The sequence below is a fragment of the Pogonomyrmex barbatus genome, unplaced genomic scaffold (assembly GCF_055798465.1).
Source record: "Pogonomyrmex barbatus isolate J1 unplaced genomic scaffold, ASM5579846v1 scaffold18, whole genome shotgun sequence".
In the NCBI taxonomy this organism is placed as follows: Eukaryota; Metazoa; Arthropoda; class Insecta; order Hymenoptera; family Formicidae; genus Pogonomyrmex; species Pogonomyrmex barbatus.
The window spans coordinates 4,280,415-4,294,028 of NW_028297114.1; the positions used below are offsets into that span (position 1 = coordinate 4,280,415).

Sequence of the window (13,614 nt, forward strand, 5' to 3'; positions counted from 1 at the left end):
AAAAATTCGGGAAATTTTGGAAAAATGAAAGATTTAAGTAAAATTAGGATTTGATAGGAAAATTCAACTTTATTCAGAAATGGAAATAAAAGTGATGTGTTGATAAGAATATATCTTATCCCTATTATCAAGAATTGAAATTGAAACATTCACTTTCGCGTATAATGCTATATTAGAGAAGATATTTATCATTTAATGGAATGTTTCATTTCGATTATTTTAGGCAATGATTTTATTTCCATCATAATCAATACCATTCAGCAACTGCATTCAATTCTTTGATACCATTGGAATTATCTCCATAGATGATGCTATTCATGTAAGAAACATGTGCGAGCTCTTTGCGAGCTTGTACCAATCGATATAAAACAGGGCAATCCAAAGACATACATTCTATATCACCCATTCGTCCGATACAAGAATGGCAGATCTAAAAAAAATTCAATAATTAAATTTTGTCATCACGTAATAATTATTAATTACAATTTATAATTAAAAGACATTTAATGTAAGATCACGCCTGATAATACATTGATAAATTTTTTTCTTCTCCGCTATCGTGCTTACAATAGTGATCTGTTGGTGATTTCTCTCCAATTGTTTTATCTTTTCAAGAAGTATAAGAACAGTCCGACTTGGTTGCGAAAGGCATTCTGGACAAATTTCTTTACTAGTTTGTTCGCCACAAGTAATGCACGCTACAGAACTGAAGAACTGACGGATAGTAGATTTTGGATTGTCTCCTCCCAAATGCGCAATATTTTCAAAATTAGAACGATGAGAGATCTCTTTATACCTGTAAATACAAGTGTCTCATTATTTTTCACGATTACAATTCCTTATTATGTTATATACAATATTATCTTAAATAGTTCTCTAAAAAATATTTAGCAATTACAGAAGATAATAATCTGTATAAATGCAAAGAGATCATTGCGAAAGCAATGTGATATACAAATATAAATACAAAAATAAAAACATATAAATTTACAAACAATAATCATAAATAATAATCATAATCCCTATAGCTTTCCACTTACCACGCATTAACGTCAATCCCGAATAAGTTAAAACAGCGATTGAGGGGCGGTATAATAACTTTCGTTATATAGTATACAGAGTTCAAAATCAACGACGGATCAGTAACAACTTCCATCGGTGTGCGTACACAGTGAATGAGTGCCTGATTCGGTGCACCTGCGACAATAACGTAACGAACACGCTCGCTAGTGCGCGGTATAGCACGAGGATCCTTTTTTATCAATCTTCGCGTCAGTTCCAACGCCGGCACGCAAGCATGGGCCTTATACCCGCGCATCCCACGGAATTCTTTCGCGAACGTTAAGTCCTGAATAGACACGCGTCGCTGAAAAATTTTTTCGAACTGCTTGATTACGTACTGCTTTATCAAGGAAATATCTTTCGTTTCGAATAAAATCTTAAGAGCTCTCTCAAGTATCTGCAATATATAAATATTTCATTTCAAAACTGCGAAGATAGTCTTTATGATATACTCGTCAATGTTTCTTCTTTTTTTTACCTTAGAAACTGCGGGACATCCATCTCTACGAACTGTCTCAATTCCTTTTGCTAAAAATTCAGGTTTCTCCTGTTTGCGAGTTTCATACATATATCCACAATATCGCTTTTTCGTCTGGAATATTAAATTTAGTTATTATATTATTGCCCTTCGTTTTATATAATGATATATCAATCTTATTACTTCTTTATCTTACTTGCAAAATAGACGGATGAAGAACTTTTTCAAATTTAAGCTTGACAGGCGGGGGATTAATCGCGGTAACGGCGTCTGCAATTTCCTCGCCGATGATAAACGCCTCTTCACGAGATTTTCCGGATAACAATACAAATAAAGAATCTGTATCCCCATAAACTACTCGTGCGCCCCATTTTGGCGTGTTTTCCACAAGTTTAATCGCACGCTCCAACGTCTCACGTCCTTTGCTAACTACGCTGTCACCTATCTATGAAAACATTTTAATAAATAATAATTTCCCCAACAAAGACATATTTAAATAAATTAATTTGTGCGTCATCTTTTATTTTTATGGACTTCCTACCTCGATACATGGCATTCTACCGCTAAAATTGGCGGATGTATAGCCATATGTGACATTCGCGATTAATTTGAGACCCAATTGCTGAGAATGAAGAACTCGTTGCAACGTACGACTTTCTGCCGGATGCAGCTTCATAGATTCCTTTAGCATCAGACGCGTATTCAAAATTTCTGTTAGCATACGCGGTAATATTCCCTGACGTACTTCTTTCTTTACGAAGGCTACACCACAAGGCGAAAAGTTCATTTTGTCTTGCAACTTCAACGCGGTGTTCTTTCTTACTCTTAATGTCGCTGCACCAAACTCAAACGGGCCATATCTAACAAATGAAAATATCGAATTAGTGAGTGTAATTTAATTTAATAATGTAATAATTTTCTTGATGTTAGATATACTCACTGGCCTATGTGTTCTATTCTCCCTAAACAGGTAGAGAAACAATAATTATAAGCGATGATCATACTCGGATATAAACTCTGGAAATCAAGAACGATCAACGGATCGGTATAAAATTTAGATTCAGGTTCCATGATCAACGGTAGACATTCTGGTGCTCGCATTCTGGCTCTTTGATGCATGGATGGCGAGATCGGAATGTAATTCATAGGTTTTGCTAATCTAAGCATCATTGATTCAACACGAAACTGTGAGCCCCGCGAGAAAACTTCATAAAATTGTATACCGTAGATACGAGCATGTTCACATGTGCGACCTATAAAAAGATTTTAAAATAACGAATTTAAAGAAATTAAGAATAAGCAATTAACATAAGAAGGTGTAAAAAGAAAATTTAAAAATACGAATTTTCGATCTCACCTATAATATCCAAGTGATTCAGGAGCTTAAGAGTGCCTACGACTCTGATGACATAATGATGTATAACTCTGCTTTTTACTATCATGCTCTCGTGTTTCCACCAAGTAGACAACATCTTAAAGGAAGGACACGGAATTCTTTCGTGTAAAACGTGATGCATGACGTTCTCAAAGGTATACGTCAATAATGCTGGAAAAAATTAAGTTTTTTCTGATTTTACTTTGAATGGAAAAGATAAAAGCTAATATCAGAAATATTGAAAATCTTACCTGCTTCATGTCGCATGATTCTCCAGACGTCAAGGATATTGCGACCAGGTATTTTTACCTCACCTAAATCATCTTTTTCAACTACGTGAGCATCAGATTTGGAAAATACTTGCATGTGCGGAACCTTAGAGATTCTTATTGGAAAGTTATTAAAACCTAGATAAAACGCTCGTTGAAAAACGTAACCCCACGAAAGTGCGTCCACTTCCCAACCAAGTAAAATATCTGGATTGTGTTGTTCAATCAATTTTATAAGACTATTGAACACATCTTGCTCTGATGCCACGTACAGAATTGGACACATTGCACTAGCAGAATGGATTTTATTAAGTCTTGCACTTATGGAATTAGGGTTTACAATTATAGCACCTAAAAAGAATATAATTAAAACATGTATGATCTTTCGTTCAAGAAATATTAAGTAATTTGTAATTTTTTGAAATATTAAATACTTTTCATATAAAATTATTTGTTTTTGTAATCACCGTGATCTATCTGTCCACTGTCTGTCGGGGCGTCGTTATAAATTGCATAAAACAATGCAGTGATAGAATCATGTTGTGGATCAGGAAGGAGATCTTCCCGAGTAACAACGTGTATTTCGAGAGACAGTAATGTTAGGTACTGATGCTGCGGAAAATTTAAAATATAAAATGAATTCTGAACTCATCACGCAAGAAGAACTAAAGTAATAAACTTACTACTGTTACTGCTCTGGCTTTTTGAAGATTCTCATTTGAGACATTACCGCAGCTTCCCTTAGATGAATATTCAATTTGACCATATGAGACACCCAGTTGCGTTTTATCCTGTTTATGTAAAAATGGATTATCCAATGCTTTTTTTAAAGAAGGTGCCAAACTATTTTCAGATATCTCTGAACTGTCAGAATTATGTGTAGATTCTAATTTCTCGGTTTTGTCGGATGTTCCGCTATTTTGAGGTATTACTAAACATGTAGTTTGACTTCCCATGTTTAAATTATTTATCAAATTATCAGATGTTCCTGGCCGAGGTTCAATCTCTTCATTAGTGATATTAATTGATGAACATTGAACATTCTGTACATTTGATATTTCTTCCATATTCTGTTTGCATGATTTAATATTTTGATTTTTTTCCGATAGATATTTTTTCGCTCTTATCCAATCTCTAATATCTTTAGGAGATGGTGGTTCCACAAGTGGTTTAATCGTTAACGATTTATATCCTGCAAGTGTCCGTTTGATATGGTAAGACTTTATATTCGCTCCAGAAGGATAAAATTCATTGACCTTCATTCTTCGCCATAATTTGATGCTCGTGACCTCTTCTAGACTAGATTTAAATGCAGGAACGTCGAATGACGAAGCATTCATATTTAAGGATTCTTTTTGTTTCACAAGATCAAGCTTATTACTGAAAAACGGTGTTTGCCATCTATATTTCGGAATACCGTACATTGTCATACTTTCTACAATTCTTTTAGGACTAGGAGGCTTATACTTTGTAGTAATTGTAATTAATGCATTTTTTGACGAGCGACGAGTACTCCGCTCCAAGGACGAACTTTGACTGTCACTCTCTATTTTTTGATTGAGGTGTTGGGTAAAAGTTGTATTACATATATCTTCTTCATCCTCATCGGTTTCGGGAATAATGTCATTCACAGGATTCACGGATTTTTTTACTAAGCTTCGTGCGCCTAACGCATAGTTTCTTTCAGGAGATGCGTCATCATTATTTTTTTCTGTATATTGACTGTTTGGAACGCTATCGTTACTATTTTCATTACAGGAGGTAAATATAGTTGCATCTACGTGTGTTTGATCATTTGAATGTCCAAGTGCGATTAAAGTATCAGATTGGCTCATGTTATGATCTGACTTCGTAAAAATATCTTCTTCATCGTCCAAGAAAGACAATCTTTTACGAACTTCTTTGTTCTTTTTAATCGACGAATTTTCACTATTTTCTGATACCTGTTCGCGATCTTGTATTGATTTAACAATCGTTGTTGTTTTATCTTTTACGTTATGGCTATAAATACATATAATAAAGATTACTTATAACTTAAACAATTTCAGATATTTTAAAACTACAATTTCTTTAAATTACATATACATATATATAAATATAGATCTTACACAGTATCTATTTCATTATCAGTGTCGTCATTATTTTCTGAAAATAAAAAAAAAATTTATGCATAAAAAAAGCAATAAAAAGAAAATATTATTATTAATGTATATTATTAATGTATATTACTATTAATAATAAACAATAATAAATGTCATTAAATTAAATTAAAAACAGTTGATGCTATTATCACAAAAAGATAAAATTTAATTTTTCATAAAACTGCTTACATTTACCTAGATCCGAATTTAAAAGTTTTTCACGAAGTAAGCTCACACGTAATGGACGCATCTTGTGTCTTGGTGTAGCAGAAGTAGAACGAATATCAGATGTCGGCATATACTGATTTCTCTTTGGTGATTCACTTTGAATAGGACTTTTGCTAGATTTTGGAGATATAATAGTAATATTAAGAGGTGAATAATTCCCCGACAACTGCGGACTTCGAAGGGTTTTGCTTGGAGAATTATATTTTCTTTTTGGCGTTTTGATCACGTTTCTTCGTTTATTAGGTGACTCGCGATCGTCATTCTCGGAATCGAATTTCCTCTTCTTTGGTGTTATCTGAACTGTGCTTTTGAATACTTTCTTTTTACCAGATTTATAAACACATATACGTTCCTCTTGTCTATCAACTGTCACGTCAGCTTCAAAATCGCTAGAATCTGAATCGCTAACTGTAGCCCCATCAATATTTGATATCATAAACTTCGCCGAAGGGTTGCGCGGTCCGTGATATAAACAGTGACTATTATTTAAAAAAACTTGAACACGTGATGTTGAATCTTGTTCACAATTACATTTGTTTTTTTCATACTCTATTACATAATCATCATGTTCCAAAGTTTCTATCTCATCTAAATCATAAACATCTAAATCTCGATGATCCAATTGTATCTGATATCGCGCAACACATAATTTTTTTTCTATCTTCTTGTTATGTACAATTCTTCTTTCATTATTTTTTAAATAATTTGTCTTCCTTAGAATAGCACTTGTGTTAGGATTTAAATGCTCTATATTTGTACTTCGTAAATTTTTGCTAGTTTTTAAAAATATATAAAAATAATACCTATTTATAAAGTTATATAATTCTTTCCTTAAATATCTATTGGAATTATTTATAATTACACATTTAATAATGTCTGATAATGCTAAATTTCTATATGAAATATATATAGCATAATTTTTCTTTGTATTAATAACAGAAAGATGTCTATCATATTTAGGAAGGCACTGAATTGTTGTAGAACATGTTGTATCATCCTTATTATTAAAATAATTTATAGATTCTTTCTCGTATTCTAATATATTTTCACATAAATCAACAACTCCATCAACTTGTGGAAAATTCACGAGTGTGACATCTCCATCTTCTTCAGTTATATTTGCGTCATCTATAGATTCAGTGTTCTGCTTATTGTCTACAACTTTTGCTGTATCATCACATTGACCGGATCTCTGATTATATATTGAGTCCCAGGAACTTAGACTGTCTAAATCTAAATTTGTAATATTTAAATCTTCAATCTCTTCTTCTTCTGGATCATTTTTAACCGGTTCGCTTAATGTAGAATATTGAGATCCGAGAACGCTATCGTTATCAACATTACTCACAACTTCATTTTCTTCCGCTAAATCGGCTAACATTTCTATCAATTGTATATCATTCGGGTCCACTATATACAAAATTTGAAATATTCATTGTTATTCCAATACAGATACAATAAACAATATTGTAAATGTACTTAGTATCTATAAATACTTACAAATACTAGTATCTGTTACATTATTTTGGCTTTGAGCCTCTAAGAATTCTGATGTCGCTAATTTGTAATTATCAGAAAGTGTTCTTTCAAGATTTCCTTCAGAAGGAGATTCATTATGATTTAAAACACAAGATGCATTTAAAACATTTTCATCGTCTACTACTTCCACAGGATATGAAGACATATTTGAAGTAATTGTCTCGTTAATCTAAAATAAATTTTATATATATATATATATATATATATATTAAACAAATTTCATATACATTAATTACATCAATTATACAATTATACAATTGTAAACAGATTAATAGAATGATGAAATACTTGTGATATAGCATTCAATCGTTTTAATAATTGATCCTCTTGATAAAGATCATTGCTCGTTGGAGATAGAACAATTTTGCTGGAACTTTTAGGATACAATAATTGCGACTTTACATCTTCCAGACCAGCTTCAGTTCTTCTTGTTTTCTCTTCATCCCAAATTGCGGCGAGACCAGGATTCAATTCTAATTTTTCACTGATACCTTGTCTGTTCAGAATTTCTGAAGCGTGCGCGTCTACTTCCAATTCGCACATGCTTTGCCTTGTTACAGATATTGGAAGATATGTTTGTGAGTCTAATAAATCTATTGAAGATCTGCTTTGACTGTTTTCCGTTGCACATTCTTGTAACGAGCCTCTGTACTTTACACTGTTTAAATTTATTAAATTCATTCCATAAAGATTGTAATCTATCATAAACTGCAGAATATATGGAATGTGTGCTTCATATGGCTGTAAAGTTTGATTAAGGATAGCACCATTCTGAAAAAAAATAAATTGTTCAATATACAACTTCTTGAACACAGCATTATTACACAGCACAGTGTATCATGCTTGCATAGAAACAGAAAACCAGACTTATATTACCTGTAGCAAATCTGCTGTTCTTTTAATTATAGCTGGATTATAAAAATATATCTTAAAGAATACATGTTCTTTCTCATGATAACCATAAAAAGGTCTGTAAAACAATATACATTAAGAATTTAACAAATAAAATACATAATACAAAAGAAAATAAAGGTTTCTTCTCTTAAAAATAAAATTACTAATTTGTCATAATTTCAAATTTTTCCAATTAAAGTTTTCTTACATTCCTGATACCCGTTGGATCTTGTACACATGTTGATTGTTAGATAAAGCGGAACCAAAGGATGTATTCAAAGCAGAATCGATCGACGTAGCTAGCTGATAAATATAGCTATCTATATTCTCTTGGACTGTGCATGGGATATACATATATGGAAAAACACCATGAATATGCAAGCATGTTTTCTTGCCTGAAAGCAAATATTGTATGTAACAAAATATGTTTTTGATGACATATAGCTTAATGTAATCTGCAATATATTAAAATCCTAATGAAAATAAATCAGTAGCTTTAATGCTTGTTTTTGACATTTCAATTTATACTTCCTAGAAATTCAATTTGTCCTTCTTAGAAGTTTCATTTATGTTCTCATTGCTTTTTTCTTATACTAATCTTATTTTCTGATCTGTCTTTGTCAAAGGAAATAAGGACGACAAGATTATCTGTTCTGTATTAAATGTATTCATTTACCCATGGCAGTTGACCCGAATGCTCTGATTACCGGCACCTTTTTTACCTCGGAGCCACGAAATTCTGAGAATGTTACATCCAATTCGGGTATCGGAGATGCTTGATAACTATCGATATTTACTAAAGTGATGGACAACATGTTCTGTAATGAGAAAAATGTGTATGATGATTGCGAATGGACACAGCATAAATAAGCAGCATACTGACAACAAGTGACAAGTTTTTATTTACAAAATATAAGAGAATTTATCAAATTATTGACACGTGCGAATCGATTCAAATGACGCAAAAATATGAGGAAAGCGTGGGCAGAGACACGAATAGGTTATTCGTTTCATTTGCACTTTCTGCATTTAAAGAGAGATATCGAAATATATCGAAGTTTTAATGTGAGAAGAAGACAGATAGTATACAAAGTGCAAATATCTTTAATAGCGAATAAAAAATCAAATAAACCATCTGTTTTTTTATTGAGTCTGTTCTTTTTAGTTGAACTAGCTGCACTAGAGTTTATCTTTCTTCTTCTAGTGTAAAAAGGACAAGACTATTGTGTCTGCTACATACAAATTGTATACTGTACAATTTGTATGTGCAAAATGTTTCCCTTTTCATTTACAAAATTATATATTGTAGGAGATAGACGACCGTAAGCGGATTAGAATAAATATCTTTTACTATCATTTCTTCAAATGTATTGCAATTTGAGTCCAAGTCTTTATTCTTCTATTGTTCTATTTTCAATTTTTCAGTTACATGTACCAAACATGTGCCAATATCTTTCAATATCTATATCTTAACAATCTAAAAAGCCACATTAAAAATAAATGTCTCCATCTTTCTCTGTAATATATATTAATTATAAATAAATATTGCTTAATAAACTGTACAAATTTATAAGTTTTAAAAATTAAAAAAAAATTTATTATAAATTAAGATTAATTGAGAAATATAAATTATTTTCTAACATTAAATTATAAAATAATAAACAAGTTTTTAATTTTTGCAGCATCCATATGTTTATAATGTTAATAATGTATAATTCTCATTTTTTCAATACTGACAAGGTATATTTGTGAGTTTAACTATGTACTATGTATGATATACATATATCATTGTATATGTATATTTTTTAATGTTTTTTTCTAAAATGTAAAATACAAATTGAAAATTTAATAATTAAATAGAAAAACAATCACGTGATTAGAATGTATATTTTAAATGTAATTACAATTTATTATAAAAAGATACTGATATATCACTTTTTACAAGAATGAATACAAGAGCGAATAAGTCAATGTTCGGCTTGGCAGCCTTCTAAACTTAAAGCTCGTGCCAGATTTCGTGCAACGCCTATTCGTATGACGGAAATCTTATCTTGAAATTTTGGATCATCGCCGTGAGCTTCTATGCAACGTAACAATTCGTAGCAGTCGTTGGAAGAAAAGATTACATCTTCCGTTTCCAACAATGGTATAGCATCGGTGAGCAGAATAGACCAAAAACTGAAAAAACAAATTTATATTAAAGATATAGTTATGTGTGATCGTGGAGATATTCTAAAAATAAATAACTACTTACTATTTCGGCGTCAAATTTGAAACTAAAAGAGATACTAATAGACTCGCTGCTTCACGAAATTCACCCATTCCATACATATGATGAAATTCGCAATACTTTCCTATAGTAAAATTTATATTAATTACTACAGTAATACATAATTAATTGTGCAATTTATATGATTATAAATAATAATTGTATATTACAAAATATTCAATTTTATTTATTATTACTATATGTAATTCTTTTTACCTAAAAATGTGAGTCTGTCGCTGGCCAACATGCAGGAACCTAAATTCTCCAACAAATCGCGACACTCTAATTTCCCGTATTCCGCGTAATGTTTTAAAAATTGATCTGCGATATACGTAGTAAAATTGCCGTCATGTGCCTTGAGCGCCCACGTGAGAGCGTTGCCCAATCTTCCTTGTCTTATGCTCCTCATCCCTTGGATTTTACATATACTAGTAACTAAGATACATTTTTTAAATTATTATAAATGTTGTACAAACCAAAGAAGAAAAGAAAAGAGAGAGATCGAATTTTACCAACGTGCGGCATGTTATTGTCCCGTGCGACGTCGATGATTTTGTTGATTCTTGCTTCAGTGCCCGTTGATAGCGATTGCAACAAAATCTCTAATCTAGCTAAACCTTGGATTGGACAATGTATCAAGTAACTCGCGCCACATTGCCATAATGAGCGATGGCTCATTAAAGTAGTACCATACTCTAATATGAGAGATTCGTGAAGTTGTGCGGTCACACTGTAATAAGATACAAGATATTTCAATTCATTGATTTCATTTACTCGAATTAGCTCTTTATCCTGTTTATGCGTACTTAGTTTTTTCTTTGCTCAGAATATTTAATTTTCCGCATTTGTATAATAGATCCATCAGATGGGCCGCGAACCAGCCATTATCACTCATGTATTGTATTTCTTTGATAACTTGATATAAATCGTTCTCCATTAAGGCAAGAATTACACGATCTAAGTGTCTATTAGCTTGCCACCTCTCAGCAATGTTGTTCGCATAACGCGAAAGTTCCAGCTGTTTGCAACAAGGAGCCGAATAAAATAATTTCGCTGCTAATAATTCATACCATGCTTCTGTATATAAGGAATATTCCCACAATACTGATTCGTCTCCTGCTATCAGCTGTAAAACAAAAGTAGAACAAAAGTTATCCTTTATATTTAAAAAGAAAAATTTATATTATTGTATTTTGTGTTACTGACCTTCATAAGCATCTCCAAATTACTATCTATAACAAAGTAATTAGTTTCGAGATTTGAGCAAAGATCCATTTGCCAATGTTTCCACCGTATAATAAATTCATTTACGGAATATCCGCCGTACACATTGTACACTGGCATTGTTCTAATAATATTGTCCGCAGTAATGAACGCTGAATGGTCCGCTTTGCTGTGCAATGCCAGGAGGCGACAAACTAGATTTAATTTACCATGGAACGCACAGCCCATCACAACCTCCCAATAATTTGAATTTTCTAAATCCGCACCGATGCTTTTTTGCGACAAAATTTTTGACGCCGCTAACTCTCTTGAGGGAAAATGAAAGCTGATCCACTCTAACAATTGTGGTAGCACAACATCACCTGTTAATATAACACAAATAATTTAAAAAAAAAGATTCAGGATAAAAATCTTTTTAGAAAAAAATGTTAATTTGCAATTATATTTTGGTATTATTTTAAAGATTACAATCTTTCTACCATATTTTTTTTTAACCTAATTAATAATTTACCTGGTACAGCATCGACATAAAGAATCTCTGTTAAATGCCAGACGCATTCTACTTGATAAAATATAGTCAGAAAATTTTCCAACATTGTCTTTTCTTCCGATAACGGCTCTTTTGGCAGTATCTCTTGCAAGTTTTCCACACAGGCTCTCAATATAGATCTATACTGCTTGCTATGTTTAAGAAGTTCTGGCCTAATGTCACCAGAGGAAGACTTAAGTTTTTGAGCCGACAGGAAGATACCATTGCTCTCATTAACCAGTTTACGCAAAAGTGGCGAGAATAATATAATTTCTGGACGGAGGAAATGTACTTTGGCATCGCAAGGTGCAAATTGACTTTTAGTATCTGAAACAAATTTGTAATATGATAAAATAGATAATTATATCATATCTAACTTATATTAAGAAATATATACAATGTGTCCATAAAATCATGGTATAGTTTCGAACAATTATAAAATTAAAATAAAACACAATAGAATCAAATTAAAAAACAATTGAATATATATTTTTAATAAATTTCTTGATATTTCCATAATAATATATTAAGAGAGAATGATAAAAGGTATCATAATGTCCAGACCTTATATTTCTATTTGTAGAGCTATGTCAAATAAATTGTACACAGTTCATATCAATAATATTGAATATTTGAAAAAATAGATCACGGAAGCTGTTACTTCAAAAATATCAAATGTAATATCAAATCCTATTATAAATTTATGAATTACTATATATTTATAATATATAGTTTGCATATTATTTGATAACCTTGCGAATATTTATCCACGTGTTTGTATGCATGTATTCCGAATTTATTGCTGCTAATCCAGGTTGTTGCGATACCTGCTCTTCTGCATATGTCATCTGCAATAACCTACAAAGTACAAAAGTAGAAAAGGCTACTGTTCATCAAACAAAAAAAATTTATAAAATCAAATTTTTTAAATTTGTCTCACTATGATCTATCATCATCGAAAATAAAACGATTCAAATTTTAAAATAAAAGTAATACATTAATCACTTATTAAAGGTAAACTTCTGCAGATTAAATCAAATGAGTAAAAGAACTCACAAACAATTTTTAAAATATTAATTGCAAATACTGCGATATAAATATATTTAAATGAATAAATTTGCAATTTAACATTGTATAAAAATGCATTAAAAATTACCTAGTCAATATTCATATATCTAAACAAATTTACTTATAACTAATGTTACACATGTATATACTTCACTAACAATTATTTGAGCGTTATCGACCTCATCCATGATTATTCGAGTTACTTCTAACTTTATAAATTACGCTATTGCTAAATAATATTTCAGTAAATAAAAACTGGCGGGGTTACCGGATGGTACAAATCATTGAAACCGATTAACAGAGAGGCAAAAGTAGACATCAATTAGCGGAAAAATTCTCTTGCTCTTTTCTGCTTCATGCCTTGTAAAGGCTGTTGCACACCTAAAGTATTTAATTATAAAAATACAATATAAATATATTTTTACCAGTAAATATTGAATTTTTATATTATAACATTTTTTGGAAAAATGCATATTAATATTTTATTATATCAAGTAATTATATTATGCTTTTATAATTGCTTATTTTCATATAGAAC

The 13,614-nt window shown here is 31.2% G+C and overlaps 2 protein-coding genes across 3 annotated transcripts; both read right to left on the minus strand.

The window, feature by feature from the left end:
* Positions 1–49: 49 nt before the first annotated feature.
* Positions 50–9,404, minus strand: DNApol-zeta (DNA polymerase zeta catalytic subunit). Of its 2 annotated transcripts, none has more exons than XM_089075166.1 (19): positions 8,894–9,404; positions 8,663–8,804; positions 8,195–8,381; positions 7,969–8,062; positions 7,381–7,863; positions 7,054–7,261; positions 5,521–6,963; positions 5,293–5,329; positions 3,868–5,185; positions 3,652–3,796; positions 3,167–3,535; positions 2,898–3,086; positions 2,481–2,793; positions 2,082–2,400; positions 1,737–1,985; positions 1,541–1,654; positions 1,041–1,459; positions 568–796; positions 50–430 (listed from the first exon to the last, which is right to left on the minus strand). In XM_089075166.1, the coding sequence occupies exons 2-19, from the start codon at positions 8,799–8,801 to the stop codon at positions 248–250; spliced, it is 6,438 nt and encodes a 2,145-aa protein (XP_088931292.1). In that variant the 5' UTR covers positions 8,802–8,804; positions 8,894–9,404; the 3' UTR covers positions 50–247. The 2 variants fall into 2 exon arrangements, with proteins under 2 accessions (XP_088931292.1, XP_088931291.1); XM_089075165.1 differs by having other exon boundaries at positions 8,870–9,403.
* Positions 9,405–9,854: 450 nt separating this feature from the next.
* On the minus strand, positions 9,855–13,390 carry Nup75 (nuclear pore complex protein Nup75). The gene is made up of 9 exons (XM_011646113.3): positions 13,235–13,390; positions 12,761–12,866; positions 11,991–12,335; positions 11,462–11,841; positions 11,062–11,381; positions 10,768–10,985; positions 10,472–10,690; positions 10,241–10,340; positions 9,855–10,164 (listed from the first exon to the last, which is right to left on the minus strand). The coding sequence occupies exons 1-9, from the start codon at positions 13,262–13,264 to the stop codon at positions 9,954–9,956; spliced, it is 1,929 nt and encodes a 642-aa protein (XP_011644415.1). The 5' UTR covers positions 13,265–13,390; the 3' UTR covers positions 9,855–9,953.
* Between the last annotated feature and the right edge of the window lie 224 nt (positions 13,391–13,614).

What these genes read in the sequence shown, in the direction of transcription:
- DNApol-zeta (XM_089075166.1), bottom strand. Translation starts at nt 8,801, where the DNA reads ATGTTGTCCATCACTTTAGTAAATATCGATAGTTATCAAGCATCTCCG. An exon ending in TGTAACAGATACTAGTATTT is followed by an intron (nt 6,964 to 7,053) that starts GTAAGTATTTAT and finishes TTTTGTATATAG; the next exon opens with TGGACCCGAATGATATACAA. An exon ending in TTCATCCGTCTATTTTGCAA is followed by an intron (nt 1,655 to 1,736) that starts GTAAGATAAAGA and finishes TTAATATTCCAG; the next exon opens with ACGAAAAAGCGATATTGTGG.
- Nup75 (XM_011646113.3), bottom strand. Translation starts at nt 13,264, where the DNA reads ATGGATGAGGTCGATAACGCTCAAATAATT. An exon ending in TTATGTCGATGCTGTACCAG is followed by an intron (nt 11,842 to 11,990) that starts GTAAATTATTAA and finishes TTATATTAACAG; the next exon opens with GTGATGTTGTGCTACCACAA. An exon ending in ATTTGGAGATGCTTATGAAG is followed by an intron (nt 11,382 to 11,461) that starts GTCAGTAACACA and finishes TTTGTTTTACAG; the next exon opens with CTGATAGCAGGAGACGAATC.